Source organism: Pezoporus wallicus, unplaced genomic scaffold (genome assembly GCF_028554395.1).
Source record: "Pezoporus wallicus isolate ANWC-B61680 ecotype Strahan unplaced genomic scaffold, APGP_CSIRO_Pwel_v1 contig_8490, whole genome shotgun sequence".
Taxonomy (NCBI): Eukaryota; Metazoa; Chordata; class Aves; order Psittaciformes; family Psittacidae; genus Pezoporus; species Pezoporus wallicus.
The window spans coordinates 622881-641940 of record NW_026642793.1 but is presented as its reverse complement, the minus strand read 5'-3'; the positions used below and the strand labels follow the sequence as shown (position 1 = coordinate 641940).

The 19060-nt window shown below is 45.1% G+C and overlaps 1 protein-coding gene across 7 annotated transcripts in view; it reads right to left on the bottom strand.

Annotated features, from left to right (window-relative positions):
* The window catches only part of FGFR3 (fibroblast growth factor receptor 3), a 56524-nt gene that overhangs the window by 22370 nt on the left and 15094 nt on the right, over positions 1-19060 (bottom strand). For 6 of the 7 annotated variants that reach the window (XM_057432269.1, XM_057432270.1, XM_057432271.1 and 3 more), the window contains exons 2-4: positions 12239-12502; positions 7856-7909; positions 1847-2016 (exon numbers count right to left, since the gene is read on the bottom strand). In XM_057432269.1, the coding sequence (XP_057288252.1) occupies positions 1847-2016; positions 7856-7909; positions 12239-12502 (488 nt within the window). The remainder of the gene's footprint in view (positions 1-1846; positions 2017-7855; positions 7910-12238; positions 12503-19060) is intronic. The other variant, XM_057432277.1, reaches the window with a different exon arrangement.

Here is a 19060-nt window from a genome sequence, read left to right as displayed (position 1 = left end):
CTTAAATGCATGAGATACTGAGCAGGTTTTCAATTTCTTTTTCTGATTCAAATCTCAGCTGATATCTATCAGTATATTTATACTGGATGAGATTTACATCAGACTACTTACATCTAACCCCGGCTCAAGAGTAAAAACAAGCAAGTAAGGGAAGGAAATTTACAGAGAGAGAAAGATGTCTTTATATTAAGAAAAGGACAAAGAACTACACCTAGGCAGATAGAGAGCTTAAACCAATCTTGCTGTAATTGGCCTGACATTGCCTTCAATAGCTCTTTTAAGCATTGGCTTGTTGCTGAAGGTGCCCCTAGAGAAACAAAGCACAGCGATGCCAAAGACTCACTACCGTGTTGCAGAGGATGAAATGTGTCAACTTAAACGCAACGATAGATTAAAACCACTGGGAAGTGGGATGGGGAATTGCTTTCAGCTTCAGATTTGATTCTGCAAGCATAATTTAGTGCAGCTGATGTTACATAGTTTTGTAAAAAGCCATTTGATTGGTGCACGCAAGCCTGAAAACACTTCATGATGATCCTTACTGCCTGCAATTAGTAAAAGATGCCTGTGCTTTGTGAATGCTATCTGCTGAAAGGCTGTTTACCCACAGGAGTTGCTTCCCCACTTCTTTTCCATCCTTAACTTTCCAGAAGATCCAAACCTGAGCGTGTCCTCAGCCTCATCCAGGCTGGGACAGGGAAAGGACTGAGGAGGGAGCTTCAAAGGCTTCACTGAAGAAATCACAAAAGGCTCTTTCAGGAACGGGTCTGAGCTAACAGGAAAGAAACAGCCCACAACTGTGGGGAAGGAAGACTTTCTGAATCCTGCTCTGGTTTCTGGAGCCCAGCACACTTTGCATGCCTAGCTGCCTTCCAAAATGCTACAGATGTGGTAGGCATCAGCACACAGCTATTCAGAGTACTGATGAAGGTGTCTTGCTAAAAATCACCTTCCTTCCTTATTAGTAGCCCAGGGATATGCCAGGGCTGGCCGAGTGCAGGCAAAAATCACTGCTCAGGAGTCCTTCTTTCTGTACTGATCTTTGTTACAATCAGCTGCTGCCAGTGTTATTCTTCCCAAATAAATCCATAAAGGAGCCTGACTGTGACCTCAAGGGACAAAGTATTAACAACAATAACAAAATCAAAGAATTGATTTTCCTGTTAGAATCCTGCCACAATTTGTCATATCCAGTAGCACAGAAACTTCTGGCTAACCAAATCATTTGAGTGCTGTGGGGTTTTGTATCCCTTAGCTCTATCTATAAACATGAGCCAGAGCATTTTCCAGAACATCTCCTGGTAGAAAGCAAGGAGGGAGAAAAAAAGCAGCCAAGGAGCAGATGCTATTACTCTGGCTACAAGGGATTCCAACACTTGACCAAGGGTCAGTGATTTATACCACAAGAATGTTAATGACCACCAGCACGATGGCCCAGCTCTTTGGTGAGGTCCTCCTACACCTTCAAAGGATGCTGTGTCAGTTTTCGTCGAAAGCCTGGGAAGCCGGGAGCAGCTATGTCTCAACACACTGGGCTGATCTCCAGAAGTTAGGACAGGAGTTTGTGCTCCTGCTTTCTCATCATTGCTCACAATGCAATCATAAACCCAGCCTCTTTTTTACCTATTCATTGAACAGTCACAAACCCAGAGGGAATTAGTCTTCAATCCCAAGAGACAGCAGCCCTTTTTAACCCTTTGTGTCAAGCAATTGCTAAGGCTGCAAGAAACACCCCCGCTCCATCCCCACACACGTGTTCTCATATGTACCAACGTTAACTCCTGTGAAATACAATTTTCTACTGGTAGGAAACTGCTGATGAAAGAGATCCAAGCCAAGGCCTTACCTTGATGCCCCCAATCCTATGCTCTCCTTTGAACTCCTTGCCATTTTTCAGCCAGTAGATGGAAGGGGTTGGGTTTCCACCCGCCGGACATCGGAAGCGAACGGTGTTGGCGGCAGGAACTGCCAGCAGCTTCTTCTCCATCTTATCTGGCCTGGTCCAGAAGGGGACACCTGAGGAAGGAAAAACCAAGTTGAACAGACCCGTTTCTGCCACAGAGGATATCAGCTGGTGAGCAGATGCATTTGAGGAGGCTTTGGCATGTGCAGAGTGACAGTTAAATTGCTACCTGCTGCAGTTAAGATAAATGACACAGAAATGCTTTCCAGCTAAATGACTCTCATAGACGTAGACAGGGGTGTTTGCATTTAAGGTTTGTGATGAAAGGTTCATGACCAGGTTTTTGTCTTGGTAATGCCAGTGTAAATCTAGAGTAGCTGCTTTTAAATCAACAGGTAGAATTATCCCAGATCAGGATGAGATTTTAGCCTCAGCGTTTAAAAAGATACAGATGTACCTTCAGGGATAATGGTAGCCAAGAAGCACAAACAGCAGAAAGATGTTGGAACTGCAAAAACACATTGATGGGCCAGCAAGGGAGCAGGGGTTGCGTGCAGTTGAGTGCACTGGAAAACTCTGCCTCTCAGTGAGCACAGACGTAGCCTCCTTAAGGGAAGGAAAGAAGAAAACCAGCCAGTGCCAAACTGGTTTATCATGTTTATGTTCTATAAGTACAAGTGATTTTAGTTTTAAAGATTCATGTTACCCTTGAACAGGGATAAGTTGTTCTAAAACACCAGTGTTAGCATGAGATACTTTTTATAATCTGCCTCAAGAACAGTGATGTTTCTTGGCTACCTTACAAACATTACATATTCACTCCAAATTAAGGCAGCAGCAAACTCATTATACTGGGAAGGAAGAAAGTTTTTTTAACAGCCTCCCAAGCTTTCATTTCTGCTTAAGGAAACACTGCAGAGCTGCATGTGGGGTGCTTCCCCTCTCATACAGAAGGTCACATCCAGCCCCCCCAGCTCCACACCAAGGCGAAAGGGAGATGGGGGCAAACAGCATTTGGGCTGCAAAACAGCAAAGAGGAAGCCAAGGATCGTAACTGGCTATCTCCTCCGGGTGGGAAGGGAGCACACACAGACATAAGAGTACCCAAACCTACCAGTCAGAGACACCTGTGTGCTTCTGGCCAAGACAAACTAAAGGTGCTGGTCCTTCAGTAGCTGCTATGGAAAACATAATGGCCACCAAAGCTGCTGGGAAAGCATCGGTGCTGGCTTCTCCTGCAGCGGTGACGATGCTCAGGAGATGCTCACCACCCAGCATCACAGACCCACCTCAGTGCTGCTCTGAAGCCTCTGCAATCCCCTCCCCCCTGATGACAGGGGTGTACAAAGCTTTCCTTCTTTCTACATCCTTCTGAGATGCACCGGAGCTGTTCTCTTTCTCCAACGCTCCCTGATTAACTTAGCCCCAATGTGTCTGGCTCCACAAGCCCCATCCCTTTGCCATTCCAGGTAAGTCAGTGATGACCCCACTTTAGTCTAAGTACCCTGTGTCCCCCATGCAGGCTCCTGCTGCATTTCAGCTCCAAGGATTTTGCAGGCAAGGTCACAAAGCTCAGTCAAAGCAATCCATGCACCCACTGATTTTTAGCACCTCTACATGGCCCTGTCTTCCCATGGCTCCTTGTAAAGCCCACCTATTCATGAGGAATGTCAACAGCTACATTCAGGAGGCCCTCCATTTGCTGGAGATGGCCCTGCTGGGAACACGGTTCTCATGTCTCATCTCTTTCACAAGTCTTCTTGCCAGGGTGGCACTGAAACAGGAGTACGGCTGGCACAAACAGTCAGAAAGAGGAATCCCTGCAATTCCCATGCTCCTGCAAAATCCCTCTACAAACTTTGCTGTGAACACACAGCACATCCGGGTGGGCCCTCAAATGCTACACAGTAATGTGGGCTAAATAAAGCTGGACATCATGTTGCTATCTACCTTCCAACGTCTGAGCTTAAAATGTCGGTAGAACTGCACAAGAATGGGGAACATTCCAAAAAATGCTAGAAGAGTGGGTGCAAACCATAAAGGAAGAGCAGGTCTTGATGGCAAAGGAAGGTGCTGCTATCACACACATTGGGAAAAGGAGCAAGAAACCAAGAAAAAGAAAAGAAACCAAGCAAAGGTTGGGTGAAAGCCCAGGCAGCAGCAGGGGGGTGAATCTGGAGGAGGTGGGGTGGTGTTGGGAAGCCTGAAAAGGAGGGAGCTGCAGAAACCATGTTGGGAGACATCTGGTCCTAGGTTTCTGAAGCATGGGCTATTGCCTAGCCCAATGGTTCCTTTTGGCAACGCACCCTGATTTCCCAGAGACTTTACAGGAGGTTAACAGGGCTAAACGGGGTAGAGTTCAGGGAAAGGCCAGGCATGGATGGAGAAGTCCCTCTTCTCTGCTGCTAAGGGCAGCCAAATAACCTGCTGTTTGTTGTTTGATTAACGTATCTGCCTATAATAAATCCCATTTTATGGTGTCAGTGACACTCACCCGGGCACAGGGATCTAACTAGATCACGCAGCCACCCCACCAGGACTGTTCTCCTCCTTGTGCTGTGCTTTTGGGGAGTCTTCCCCTTTCCACACTGGCTGCGTGTGCTGCAGGGTGAGGTTTCACTACGTTTTCTCACTCAAAAGATGAGCTTGAATCTCACAGGAGTCCCATCAACCCACTGGCTGCAAACGTTGTCATTGAAGCCAAGAGGGATTTTGCCATCAGGCATCAGAGAGGAGCAGGAAAGTTTCCAGCTGGGGATATTCTCCATATGGAGCAAAGGCAGGATCCACTCCTCCCTCCTCCAATTAGACACTACTTCTTCCCCAAGTGCTTTCCCTTCGTTTGGGTGCTCTTCCATGCAACTCAGGGCTTGCCAGAGCTGGGCACCCCTGCATTGATGTGCCAAGCTTCAAACAATCAGAGCATCACTCAAGTCAAACTGGAACTGGAAGAAAGTGTCTGTTCATTGAAAACAGTGCCTTTGTTCTCACTTGCAGGAGCAGTGAACAAAACATCACTGCTTTCGGTTTGCTGTGCCCCCAGAGTCCTTTCATTACCACTTTTTAAGGGGGTGAAAATGTTGCTAACTTCTTTTCAAGGAATGCTTGCAAAGCTCCAGAGAGTTTCGGCAGCGAGAAAGGAGGAAGGATGAAAGACAGGAAAGATTTCCAGACCCGCTCTCTCTAAATTAATTACAAGCAGCGATTTTGCATGTGCAGGTGTGAAAAGAAAAGGGACCTGAAAAACATTATCACCGGCTCTTTCCCATCATCAAACACCAAACCCGACACAGTCCGTTTTGTTTGGTAAAGACAGCGGCCACCCATCCCACTGGAATGACCAATTAAAAAAAATGAGAGGGATACTTGGAATAATTAATACAGCCGAGCACTCATTTAGCAATTAGGAGCTGCCACAAAATTCTGTGGCAGACAGAATCAACCCTAATTGTGTAATTTCCCCAGCTGACGCCTCCAAGTACACAGCCAGATTTAATTGGAGATTATAGGGACTCTTTGAAGGTGCTGGGGCTACGCAGCGGGGGCTCCAAACAAACAGATACAGGCGGGTAGGGAGCACTGGGGCAGAAGAGCAGTGTGTGAAAAGGGTGTTTTGTTTTTGTTTCAGGGCCAGGAAATACAGCTGTAGAGAATAGAGGTACTGGAAAGCCTCTTTCTGCAAAGGCAGAACGCAGTTTGTGACAAGGCTGCAACAAACAGGCCAATGATTTGAAGCTGCTCAAGTTCCTCTTTCTTCTTTTCTGCTGCCCACCCCTAAGGGATGCCCCGTTTCTATGCGGCCCTTCAGGGAAGATGCTTGAAGGGGGCTGAGCAGAGCAGGGCACTCCACGTGGAGGGCCTATGTGCTCTCCAAGAGGTTTTGCACCAAATATTGATTTCTTTTAAGACAGGTTTCCTCTAATTCTCTTGCTTCGTTATTTCCAGCTCAAGTTAATAAACACTTTTGGGTCAAGCCCCCCCAGATTAACAAGATTTGCTTTAAACTCATGGTGCTGTTGGAGTCAGCTCTCCAAGCTCTTCTCTATAGATATGAGGATAAGAAACATTCTTGAACAACACAATTAAAGCAGAAAATTAACTTATCATCACAAGAGGCCAGGAGACAAAGTTTTTATTCAGTGACATGCAATATGGCAAAAGGCAGTGAGCCAGTCCTGGATGGATTAGTCCCCCCCTAAATATGAACAACTCTTGGTTACATTTTTCTTTTGCATAAAAGCATGTTTATTGCCTTCACTCCTCTAACTACTGACCATGGCTATGTCTGATGGCCAAGCAGAGGCCCATACACCCCATTATTAGGGTATCTTTTTGCCACAAGAGATGGAGGACACACACCTTTGGGCTGTCCATATGACATGGCACTGGCTATACCCATGTACCCAGGATGGTCCTGCAGCCCCTGTGGACTGTCCCACAGTGGTGGTGCCAGGGTTAATAACACAGCTCCCCAGACTCAAGAGAAGAAGTTTAAGTGGAGGGTCTGATGTCAAACAAACCAACATAAAGCACGTCCATGTCATGACATGCCATGAGGCCTCACCATGCTGGCACGTTAAGATGATGAACCATTTTTAAAGCAGAAGAGAATCCAACTTTTTATAACAAGACCTTTAAGCAAAGACAAGCTGTTACCTTCAGGTCTAAAAAAAGAGACAGCCTCGAAGTCAAGAAGACCCAGAATACAGGCTATAAATACATGTGGTGAAACCTGTGTTTTCCTTTTCAGTGGAGAAAACCATGTCTCTCTGTACCGTAAACCAGCTGATGGCTTTTGATATCTGTTGCTAAGAGATAGAGTTTACTACAAACCACATAATAAAAAGTACAGAACAATTAATTGTGCTCATCAAAACCTGTTCTGCAGGAGGAACAAATCCTGCAGGACCAAACCTGACCTTCCCTACACCTCTACCAGGCTTCAGCAGCATCAGGAGCACTGAGAGCCTCTGCAAAGGTGCCCATCACCTTACAGAATCCAGCCCTTAATTAGAAGCTATCAGAAAACCACTAACTGCTGCTGATGGGTCGCCTGGCACCGTAACTCACCACTGCTGTTCACATACTGGACAACACAGCTATGTGCTATGAATTTATTACAGTAGGAGACCTGTTTTAAAGAGTTCTGCATGTCCAATGCTATGGGCAGCAGAAATTTTCCAGTCATGTTGAACTTCTGCCAATGTACATAGCTGATTGGGAGTTCAAATGCAAGACATTTATTTATTGAAAACACATACACACAGGCAGCTCACTTTGCAGAAATATAAAGAGCATAATAAAATACCACACTAACGCCTCTGAAGCATGTAATGATCCTGATTAATGCTATTGCGCTTAAAGAAACAAGCACTGGGACTGAAAGAGATTCAGAGTAAAAGCACTGAGAGGCTCCGTCCTGGGGCTCCCTTTCCTATGTGAGCGAAAGAAAAAGGCAGTAAAGTCAAAGGGGTTGTTCCCGCCTACATAATCAGTTAATCTGGCTCTTGGGTAGTGTAAATTTTATGCTCTGACTCCAGCCAAGATGCTGGTAAGGACCAGAATCAAACCAGCTAAAAATGAAGCAGGTGAAGGTTTGCAATGGTGTAAAACTGGTGTAAAGTCAGTGAAGATAAGAAAGGTAAGCAGGTTTGTCTGGATTTACATTCAAGGAGAATTCATAAAGTCATCTGCTCATCGAGGCAGATTAGCAGAATCAGGCCTCAAAACAAATCACACTACTGTTGCTGTTGGATGTTATAGCAGCAGTACCACTCTGGCTGCTATTTCTAACTTTTTAGGTAAGCATCATCATGGTACCATCCTACGGTCACTGATATCAACACAGAAAGAGTGTCTGTCTGACCAGGTGAACATCTGGATGAGCCTCTCCACTTGGGAGCCACTCTGCCTTGAAAGAAAAGGCCTCTGTATGCCAGAAAATCAAATTACCTGTATCTTCTGACTCGTCATCATCATCTTCATCATCACCCGATGACGGGGAATCTAGGAAGAGAAGGAGAAAGAAGTGAAGCAGAAAGAGGATGGCATGCAGGGACACCATGCTCGACAAGGCTGTTGGTGCCATGGTGGGCTCCAGCGAGGGAGGACATTCCAGTGATGGGTCAGCCTTTTTTGCAGCTCCACCAGCCCGTCCCTCCCATGCTGCTGGGAGGTCAATTGGCCAGGAGCTTTCTGAACTGGGAGAGAGGTGTCATGAGTTTATCAGTGTTCTGCCACCAGAGACCAGGGTCCAATGCCAAACACTTCTCCCTGTGTCAAGCACTCTTCTCATAAACACAACAACAATTCCAAGAGGGGAAGTTTCTTTTTGCAGAACAAGCTCTCCCCCACTTTTTTTCCCCTCGAGCATTCACTCTGAAAACATTTTATTCCACCAAGTCTCAAAATGACAGGTCAGCATTTCTAATTCACTTTCCCTGCATTTTTTTTTTACCTCAATACACCCCTGCCACGTCTCCCTTTATTAACTCCTTGCTCAACCATTCAGACTAAAGCTTTTAAAACCTCCCCTTGCAACCAAACCTCCCTCAATCGATGTTTTGATGGCTGCTCCATGACCAGTTCCATCCCGTTATATTCCTCCTCCACAGACACCTCAAGGCAGTAACTGATTACAGGTTAACATCTAACATCCTGATCTGTTTCTCTTAATGTGGTCTAACATCTCACCTTCTCCACACTGTCTACAATGAAGTCTCAGTTCCTCTCCCCCCCCCCCCCAAACAAATGACTACTGTAAATGTAAATCCCATTATCAAATAGCAGCTTAGTGTTTGATTTAGTTTACACGATTTAGTACAATTCAGTGTCTGGAAGATTTAGCACCACTGACTTCATATAATCTCCAGGAATGTCTTTTTAAAATAAAAGTAAAATGCTAGCAATCCAGCAGCCTTTATATGCTGAGACAGGGGTGAAAGAACTTGGCCTTAAACACCAGAAAACAGGAAACTCTGAGTCTTCAACATGTGGCCAGAAATGCACTACTTCAGATCATGCCAGGCAGAACCTCCTTCATTTCAAGTTGCACTTGAGTTTTCTGCTGGTCTCTGACCAGCTCAGTGGAGGTAAAAATGAGAGGAAGGTGGAAAGGGGGAAGGCATAGAGAAAAACCAAAAGGTAAGGGAAAGGTAACAACAAATGCTATTTCTCTGCAGAATCTGAAAGGACTTTCCAGACATACCCACCATCTACAGGAGGAAGTAACACAGGAACCATCTCTATAGGCTGTAGCGGTGCATTGGGCTTTGCACCTTCTCCTTGGCAAAGTCTCAAGGAAGACTTGCAGCACGTATCTAACTGCAAACCCCAGCTGAGGTCCTGCTGGCAGCAGAACGAGGGAAATGCCACGGGGCTTGCTGAAAGTGAAGTGGATGTTTAGGAATTTTAGCTGAACCAGCAGGTTTACTCAAGTCCTGGCGAAGGCAGAAACCCAGCCAAATCCCCACCAGCATCAACGGAGAAACCAGCACATTCTCAGCCCTGCACTCTCAGATTTGGTTATCCATATATTAACATGTGATTATCATTTACTTCTGCTTTTCAATGAACCAATCATGACCAGAAGAGCTGAATCAATTTTTATACCAATTCAAATACATTTCCACAAGGCTGAGGGAAGAGACTTTGACCCTGTTCATGTTTCAGGTGAGAGGTGCAGCTTAGGATTTAAGACCAAATATCCCATGTTTAGAGCTACTGTCCTGTTCAGGTTACTAAAACATCACGTTTTGCAGAAGGTGACTGAAAATTTCTAAGCTATTCATGAACCATTTACTAAAATAGTAAACCTATTGTCAGACATCGACAAGTATTGGCATCAACAAGTGCTGCTAGATGCTATTCTCAAAAGCCCTTTAATTATGAATGGAAAAAGGCTTCATTTTCTTAGTCAGCTGTTTTGAATAGCTCAATCTTGGATATTTTGAAGGCCTTTTCTGCTGGTACCAGCCTGCGGGTCATGCTCATCACAGGCGTGCTGCTCAGCCACTAAATCCAAAGGCTGTTCTGTACATGAAATGGTTGCAGAAATGGAGCTTCTGCCAACAGGGCTGGAGATCAGTTTGTCCATGCAGCCTCTATTTCTGATCCTCTTCAAGCGCTCAGGTATTAAGAGGACAGTATGTTTCTTTCTGTAAGTTAGCAAAACATACAAGCCCATGTCTGTCAAGGGAGGCATTTTAAAGAGATTAAGCCCTGCTATTAATCAGACTGGTTTTCAACCCTAAAATGTGAGCTTCGACATCTCGTTGCTCTACCTTCAGCATCAAGCATATCACTGTACACACTGAGTGTCGCTGTGGAAGAGGCAATTTGTTGCAGACTCAAATCTCAGAGCTCCACATAGGAAAATCCTGATCCACTCCTAGAATCTGGAAGCACATCTCAAAATGGGACTTATGTGTGTACCAGCTAATTCTGAATACACCCAGCCTAGTTTTGCTCACATAAGAATACACATCAGAGCAATTCCAGATTGTTAGTGCAGATTTAAACCAGTTTAATGCAGAGAACAACGCCAGCCCCAAACATCAGATACTCACATAAACACCCAACCAGATACCTGAGCTAATCGCTGGCATTACCTTTAAGAATTGGGAACAAACCACAAACCTCTGATAACAATCTCATCTCCTCAGTGCAATCAATACTAATTATGAAGAAATATCTGCACATACAAGAGGCGCCACTATTGCCACATAAAGCAGGGCTTCAAAGTTTAAAACAAGTGCTGCTGACAGCTAAAACGGAGATTCCCACATTACCAGCACTTTGGTGGTAATGACAGTGGGCTAATAGAATCAAAGACTCATAATGCTGTCAGAAAGCAGGTTCAGGTTACTCGCTTGTTCTTAAGCTGTTATTAGCTATTATTAGCGAAGAGAAAAAACACAGGGGCTTAAAAGCAGAGGATTATCAGCCCTTCCACTATTAAAAACAATTTCTCACTTTACAAACTTTTGGGGCTGGCAGCTGTTTCATTTGAGTGTGTAACCAGCTGCCCTCTTCTGCCTCCGTGCTGCCCCTTGAACTCAAAAGCATTTAAATGTCACTTAAAAAAAGAAGAGAGAGTAACGTTTCTAACAACCTGTAGTTCCTTGGATAGTTCCAATAATCATACCTAGTTAAAGGAAGCCTTTCAAGGGCCAAATACTCCTTTAACCATTTAATTGATATGACCTTGAAGCATTCACAGCAATCTCCAGTAACATGCAATGAAAAGCAGATGTTGGTGGAGGCTCACTGAAACGAGCTTTTATTCTCATGATGGTTTGATTCTCACACACAAAATCCTATTTCTGGCACGAGAAAACCCTTTATGGAGTGGATGTGATTTACAATCACAAATATCTCTGTGTTTGGTTTTCAGACAGAGCCCCTCACTTTCTGAGGGAACTCAACTTTTGAAGGCAAGGACCTACTGTTCTGGGATGCTTGAAGAAGCTCCAGCAGTTCAAGGGCAAAAGAAAGTTTTCAAAACCTTAGATCTAAGGGGTTAGTTCTTCTGAAAATTCAGGCTTTTAATCGGTGTGATCAGGAGGTTTTCTATCTGCTCAGTGATGAGAGCCCATTTACCAATGCAGCGGCCTGGAATCACAGAGACAATCTTAGTGCTAGCCATTAGCTATCTGAGAACAACAGATTTTTCTGGCACATTCTGTTAAGTGATCCAGGCTTGCACAGCTTGTAGCTGTCCTCTCCTAATCACGGAAAACACGACCCAGCAAATGACAGCATGTGCTTTCCTAACACAGCACTTGTTTGCAATATACGAATTCCAGCAAGTACCTTTGATGAACCACATACTTGAGACATATACAGCTTACAGATGAACTAATTCAGAAACAGACTAGTAATTTGTGATAACTGGAATGAAGGGAAGAGATTTATCAACTATGGTAGAGAAACAGTTTTCAGGAACTTCCAGCTTTTACATGCAATTTTGCCACTGATTTGTCACATAAAGTGGGAACTTAACCTCCCTGAGCCACAGTTCACTCACCCACAAAAGACTTCAAAGGCACATGTAGCATTGCATCTATTTGAGTGTTAAAGGGGGATTTGGGATTTAATCTGACTAGCACCGTTTCTAAGTCTCTCTCAGTACATCAAGCTTTAACATTTGGTATGGACACACAAGCATTCTTTCATTGATTGGTTTGTTTTGTGAATCTAATCAGTGCCAGGAGTTACCAGGGAGGTAGAGACCTACCGAGTATGGACAAACACCACGAGGCACCAGCTCTGTTGAACATGTGGAGGCACAAAAGTAAGGATAAGTCACCGAGAGAGCTGTATTTCTGCTCGTACCTGTAACTCTGACTGTAAAGTTTCCCAGGACCTCATTGGAATGCCTTGGCTTGCAGCTGTACAGCCCCGAGTCATCATATGACACATTGATTATCTTCAACAGTTTTTGTCCAATATGAGTTCTGTTGGTAGGTGCAATCCCGATACCATCTTTAAACCAGAAAACGGACACGGAAGAGCCTTGGGTGTTACAGGAAAGTTCAATGGTATCTCCACTTCCAAACACCAACTCTTCTAGAAAGGCGGTCTCGCTCCTCAAGTATTCTGCAAAGGGAGAAAGAAATGGGAATGAGTCAATAAGAGCAGATGTCAGAAAACAGAAAAGCTGTTAAAAAAGAAATGTATATCTTATGTTTGTCCTACTGATGCTTCCACGTGCCCAGAACTCTTCCAAAGACAGATGTGCACACCATAATCAAGTAGCTGACCTACAAGGATGGCTTCAACCCTGTAGTAACCAAAACACGGCCATCACCCCACCAGGTGCATCACAACAAACAGAACAGACCTCTATGCAAGGTCATTGCAACACCCAATGTTGCATGGGGGGGTGATCTGGTAGATGTTAAGTGTGTGCTGCAAAGTTCACAGTTCAGTCTCTGGATCTCTTTATTCCTATTGAGTCTGTGCACAACCCCTGCAAGACCCACGACGGAGGGGATACAAGGAGGAGAAACGGGGATAAACCCATTTCTCAAGTGGCTCTGGGTGGCCTAAAGGCAAACTCTACGGGATGAAGGAATCAAGGAAGGCTGGACAGAAGATGCAGGCTGGAATGGCTGAAATAAATGAACCCACCACTAGCTCCCTGCTGCACCCCCTGTACAACAAAGAAGTGCAAACCCAAAGACTTGAGCATGAAAGGTTAAATCCCCATTTCTTTGGTCTATCTACCAGCTGCAGCAGTTTGTTCCTGATGTTCCAGAGTGATGACAGTGAACCCTGCCACATGGTGAAGTCTGTTTTACCATAGGATAAAGACACAAGGAAAGGTTCAGGCTCAAAAGTTTCCTCATGGAGGAATGTGGGGCATGCTGAAAGTCTGGTTTTTGTGTCCAATGGTCCTCAGGCTCATTTTAGTGACATGTAAACTCATTCTTGACATTGAATGGTTTATTTATCCTTTCTACCAGTTTAATAAGGAAGAATTAGCTCTCTACAGCTACCCTCAACCCAACTAGATCAACAGTAAGACTGCTGTTCTCCCCACCTTGTATTTGCTAACCAACATTTTCACTTGGCATTGCCCCATCTCTATCTTCTGGCTTACACCAGCTCTGAGGCTCTATGCTCCACTAGGCAGAGGAGTCTTGGTTTTGTACAATATGTATCATGTGGAATCCTATTCCACAATGAAGGCACTTTGATGCTATGATTACATGATTAGCAAGTAAAAAGTAATTCAAGACAGGTAAGTCTGAAGCTAATCCTACAATCCAGGTGGCCTGAGTTGATCTCTGATACTCTGATAGTAATGCAATATAGATAGAGATCCTAATTTTGCAGCTTAAGCATATTCATAGACTACAATTTGACTGTGAAACCGATGTAATTACAGCAGCTCTGAATACCTGAGGATGTGGTGTTGGCTTCAAGCTGCTCTTCTGCCATTAACTGGAAGAGTTGGAGCATTTTTAAGAGAAAAATGCATTGCTTTTCTTGTCGAGCAGGTTTTCATTCTTGTGGAAATGTAAAAGTTATAAATATCAAACTGTTTCAGTCAGTAGCCTTGCAGGGTAGAAATGAAGAATCCCAGGGGCCCCAAAATGTGGTATTTCATGGGAGGTATCGTCTCACAGGAGGCAAAGCCCACACTCATTGGGGTTTCAAAGAACTTTTGCTCTGATACCCTGGCAGCATTTCCAACTGAAATATTTTCGGGTTTGGCCAGAATGTTGTGGTATTCCTGCAGTCAAAGGTTGAGGGTGTTGGTTTTTTTTCCTTGTAATGAACAGATTTTCCCTGAAAGCATACACTTTTAGTAAAAAGAAAAAGAAGATGAAGCCCCAGCATCTCCTTATCAGACCAGCACTTGTTGAGACACTGAGTGTTTACCTATGGTCTCTTCCCAACCAGACTATATCCTTGGGGAAAATATGGCTGAGAAACATTGTGGTTTAACTGTTCCTTTCAGGTTTTTTCCTTTCTTCTTCTAGACTATAAGGATTTCTTTCAATGGTACCAACTTTGGCTACCAGTTAAAAAGCCCTGTATACACCTCTGTGTTAGCACGATGGGTACTGATCTTGCTTTGCTTGTTGACTCTGATGGAAGCTCTTGCTACTTTCATCTACTGGAAAACAAACCCCATGCAGCTGCACAACCCCTCCATACAAAATACACAGGTCTGCTCAAGATGTTTGCCAAATGATCAAGACTTGTGTATTTTGGCTTTTCTATCACAAACCTACCAAACAGGAACAAGCCCAGACTAAGTACAAACCCAAGTGCACTGTTCAGCCATTTAAAAGGAAATCACTCTTTTCTGAAAGCCATATTGAACGCGGGTTAATGACAAAGTGACAGACTTATTTTATAAAACATTATTAGGGCATGCTGAAATAAAGAGGAAATTCAATTTAGGCTCAGAGCAGAATGACTGGGGTCTGAAGCTTCTTCTGTGGGAAGGAGCATCGTCTCTTGTTTCTGACAACTTTATTTCAGCATCTCTGCTCTCAGTCCTTCCAGCAGATAGCGTGATACAAAGTTCAGCCCTCAAGATACTTAAATGTAAAGTCCAGTCCTAGTGACTTTACTCCTACTCACTGGGAGTAGTATCTAGAAAGACAGAGTGGTGAATTAAAATGAGAATGTTACTAGTGATTTTAATGTCACTTCTTTAAACAGCTGTTCAAATTTAAGTTTATATGCTTACGGCTTAAAAATTAAACGGGATCCAAACCTGAGACCTCCACAAAGCACTTAAATGTACATCGAGGTGCTTGAGTACTTTGCCCAACTGTGACTTGGAGAAAGAAATTTTACTCTTATTCCTCACATAGCTTTTAAATATGGTGATAAATCCAAAAGTGGGCACAGTCTCATCTCCTTGCTGGCTTCTTCTCAGTGAGGGTGATGGAACACTGGAACAGGCTGCCCAGGGAGGTTGTGGAGTCTCCTTCCCTGGAGACATTCAAAACCCGCCTGGACACATTCCTGTGTAACCTTATCTAGGTGTTCCTGCTCCGGCAGGGGGATTGGACTAGATGATCTTTCGAGGTCCCTTCCAATCTCTAGCATACTGTGATACTGTGATACTGTGAGAACAGCTGGAGTTTAAAGCAGTGAACCAGAACTCACATCTCCTACTGGGTGCCCAGAGCCCACCACCTCCTTCCTGCCTTCCAGCTGCACATGGCTGGTGTTTCCAACAACTTCTCAACAAGAGGCACCAAGACATGAAGTTGCCCCCTCTGAGGCCAAGCATCCAGCCATCAGACTGCCTTGCAGAAGTCATGGGTGTTTTAGTTACTGATGAACAGTGATTACACAGCATCAAGGCCTTTTCTGCTCCTTACCCCACCAGTGAGCAGGCTGGGGGTGTGCAAGATGCTGGCAGGGGACACAGCCAAGATAGATGACCCCAGCTGACCAAAGGGATATCCCATAGGGTATGGTGTCATGCTCAGCATGCAAAGCTGGGTCGAGAAGGGGGACATTTGGAGTCACGGTGTTTGCCTTCCCAAGTCACTGTTATGCATGGTGGAGCCCTGCTGTCCTGGAGATGGCTGAACATAGGAAGTGACGAGTCAATTCCTTGTTCTGCTTTGCTTGTGTGCGCAGCTTTTGCTTTACCTATTAAACTGTCTTTATCTCAACCCACGAGTTTTCTCACTTTAATTCCTCTGCTCCTCTCCCCAGTCCCACTGCAGGGGGAGTGAGCAAGCGGCTGTGTGGGGCTGAGCTGCTGGCTGGGGTTAAACCACAACACATGGGGATAAATTACCGGGAGTAAACTCACATAGGGATTACAGGAACCCACTCCATCACTTGACAGCAAGGCAGGGATTAATGCATTTGCTGCTTTAGCAGGTTCTTAGAAAGGAGTAGACAATTAAGGTTGTGGACTCCCAAAATATGACTAAAATTCAACCATTTATTAGTTCAATCCAAGCAGCATGAGCTGAAAATCACCAAGAGGCGCTTCTAATGGAGATCAGCACTTGCAGCATTATCAACTGCTGCTCACAGCAAACATGCTACAGAGAGAGACACATTTTAAGCTGTTCAGAAGAGCAAAAAGGCAGCAACTAGTCAGGAAGCACCTTCTACAATGAGAAGCAGCTGGCCCAGCAATGTTAAAATGCTTTTGTATGTATTCACTTATAAGGATAAGATACTTCATCTCTCTAGCTGCTTGGCTCATCCCAGTGAAAATTCACTTTCTGTGTGGTTCACAGCTCCAAGTGCTTAAGTGTGTCAGTATTTCCATCAGATGTCTGCTCCTCTCAGACATCAATACTTGTTTCTGGCTGAGCCTAGAAATGTTTTACTTTGGTTGTAACGCAGCAGCTCTCAAGAACTGGGGGGGGATATATGCAGTTATATACATTTTAGGCACAAAAGGACAGAGTGGTGGAGGGTGATGGATATTCTTGGGCTGCTTAGGGCCTCCCCCCCCCCCAAAACTCCAAGCCAACCTAGAGCCTGGCTGGTGCCCTCCTTGGTGTCAGAGACTATTTCCAGGTCCTGTGTCAAAAACCATGGGGGCTGTTACTGGGCAGCGAAGGCCCATCCTGCCTATGAGAGGCTCTATGAGATGGGGGACCCCAAGGCCCCACACCATGTTGGAGGGTGCTGAGTCCTGGATCCAGGACATTCTATCCAGTTGTTTCCCTTCATCTGTGTTTTTCTTCCTGGAATAGCTTTCCACGATTCCACTTTTCCAAACATCAAAGTACTTGAGAGGCTCCCGAGGGTCTGCTCAGGTGGGAGCATCATCATCCTCCTCCTCCTTCAGCGAGCATCCCGCAGCTGCGGCACGTCCACCACACAACCAAACACATCCCACTACAAAGGGCTCAAGGCACACAACCCTCAGTCAACTATCAGCAAGATATTCCTCACCCCACCCTGAACTCTGGCAATCCCAGAGAGGCTTTTCAGGATTGCTTCAGAGCCCAGTGCTGGAATGGAATAAGAGTCTCATTCCTAAGAGGATCATATTTTCCCCCTTTTCAAGCTGGACAAGCTGCAGTTGGCATGTTAACAAGCAGCAAGATAGCAGCACTCCATGTATTTCTCTCTTCAGGTTAATTCAAAACTGTTTCTTGTTCTATGCATTTTATTGCACCAAATCCAGTGTGACAGGATATATTACAGGATCACAGGGAAACAACCATGCCAGAGCTTTCTCCTGTTGTGTCTGGTATCCTGGTCCCAAGGGGACCATAGTCACAGCCACTGAGTTGGTGGCTAATTGCTGGAGGGATACAGAAACCTCCAGCATCAGTGAACAAGGCCATGATGGCAAACAGCACATAGACCAGCACCATGTCCTCTATGCATGCATAATCCTGGTTTAGTCTAAGTAAGTATCCCACCTGCATTAATAGGAGCCTACAGTATTATTCACCCCCTACAACACTGTTCTTCCCAACACCTGTGTGGCTCCTTATGGAATGGGGCTGCTCTCCCAACTTGCCTCAGGATTTCTGCACCGGGAAGAGCAAACCCCATTGCCCAGAAGGCAAATAAAACACTTCTCTTGCTGAACGCTATTCACTGGGACATGCCTTACTTTAAAAGCAGCCAGGAGGGATGACAAGCAGCCCCGGTGCCACCTCCCTGCAAGCACCCTGCCATGCCTCTGTTCCTTCTATCTCCCTACAGGCAGACAGACCCCGGGGGCATATTGGAAACCACCAAACCAGCCCCAGGTTCCGCACTGAGCAACAGCCCGGTGAGAGGTGGGCATGATAAGATCATGGGATTGCCTGTTTATCCAAGTACCTGCCTTCTCAGGGCAGATAAGATCAAGGGAGCGGCCCCCACAGCAAAGCGAGCTCACCTACAGTCACCACATACCCTCACTGCACTGTGGGAGCTGACGGGGTAGTTTTGATATGTGGATATTTGGTGGTGCTTTATGCAAAGCCTCCTCTCCTTTCTGCAGCATCCCTGCCTGGCTATGGCTCTGCTGCCCCCAAAGCACATCACCAGCCTGGCACAGCAAAATGTAATACATAATACATACATAATGTTATATATAGTATTTTATGCTTATGATAATGTCTATATTTTAGATATATAACTATTATATGAAATAGCTATATCCTGTCTTCGCTTTTCCTACTCTTTTCTCCCCCTCCAAGGTCAAGCCCCCTCTCGGAGCACATTTCCCAGCATCAGGCTGCAGCCATCCTGGGACAAAGGGGCTCTCTCTGGCAATCACAGCAGCATGGGATGCTTTGCCAAAGCAGTATCATTCCCTGAAATGGTGTTCAGCTGGGTTATCTCCCCTGAATCATAGAATCAGCTAGGTTGGAAAAGACTTTTAAGATCATCACATCCAACCGCTACCCCAGGGCTGCCAATTCCACCACTAAACCCTCCTCAATGGGGCTCGTACCACAGCAAGAATAAAACTATCCGGTTGCCTCTGTAAAACCCTAAAGCATGATCAGGCAATGTGTCTTCAGGAAACCACCCCTGAAAAGGGTTTGCCTCCATCGTTTGAAGATGCCACTTTATCTTTCACTGGATGCATGCTCCCTTGGCAGAGGAGGGCTGGTTCTGGAAACTTAAAAGTAGCTTTTCTAATAATAATGCAAGGTAAACTGCTTATTACCACAGCAGTGGCCTATGTAATTGTTACCAGAC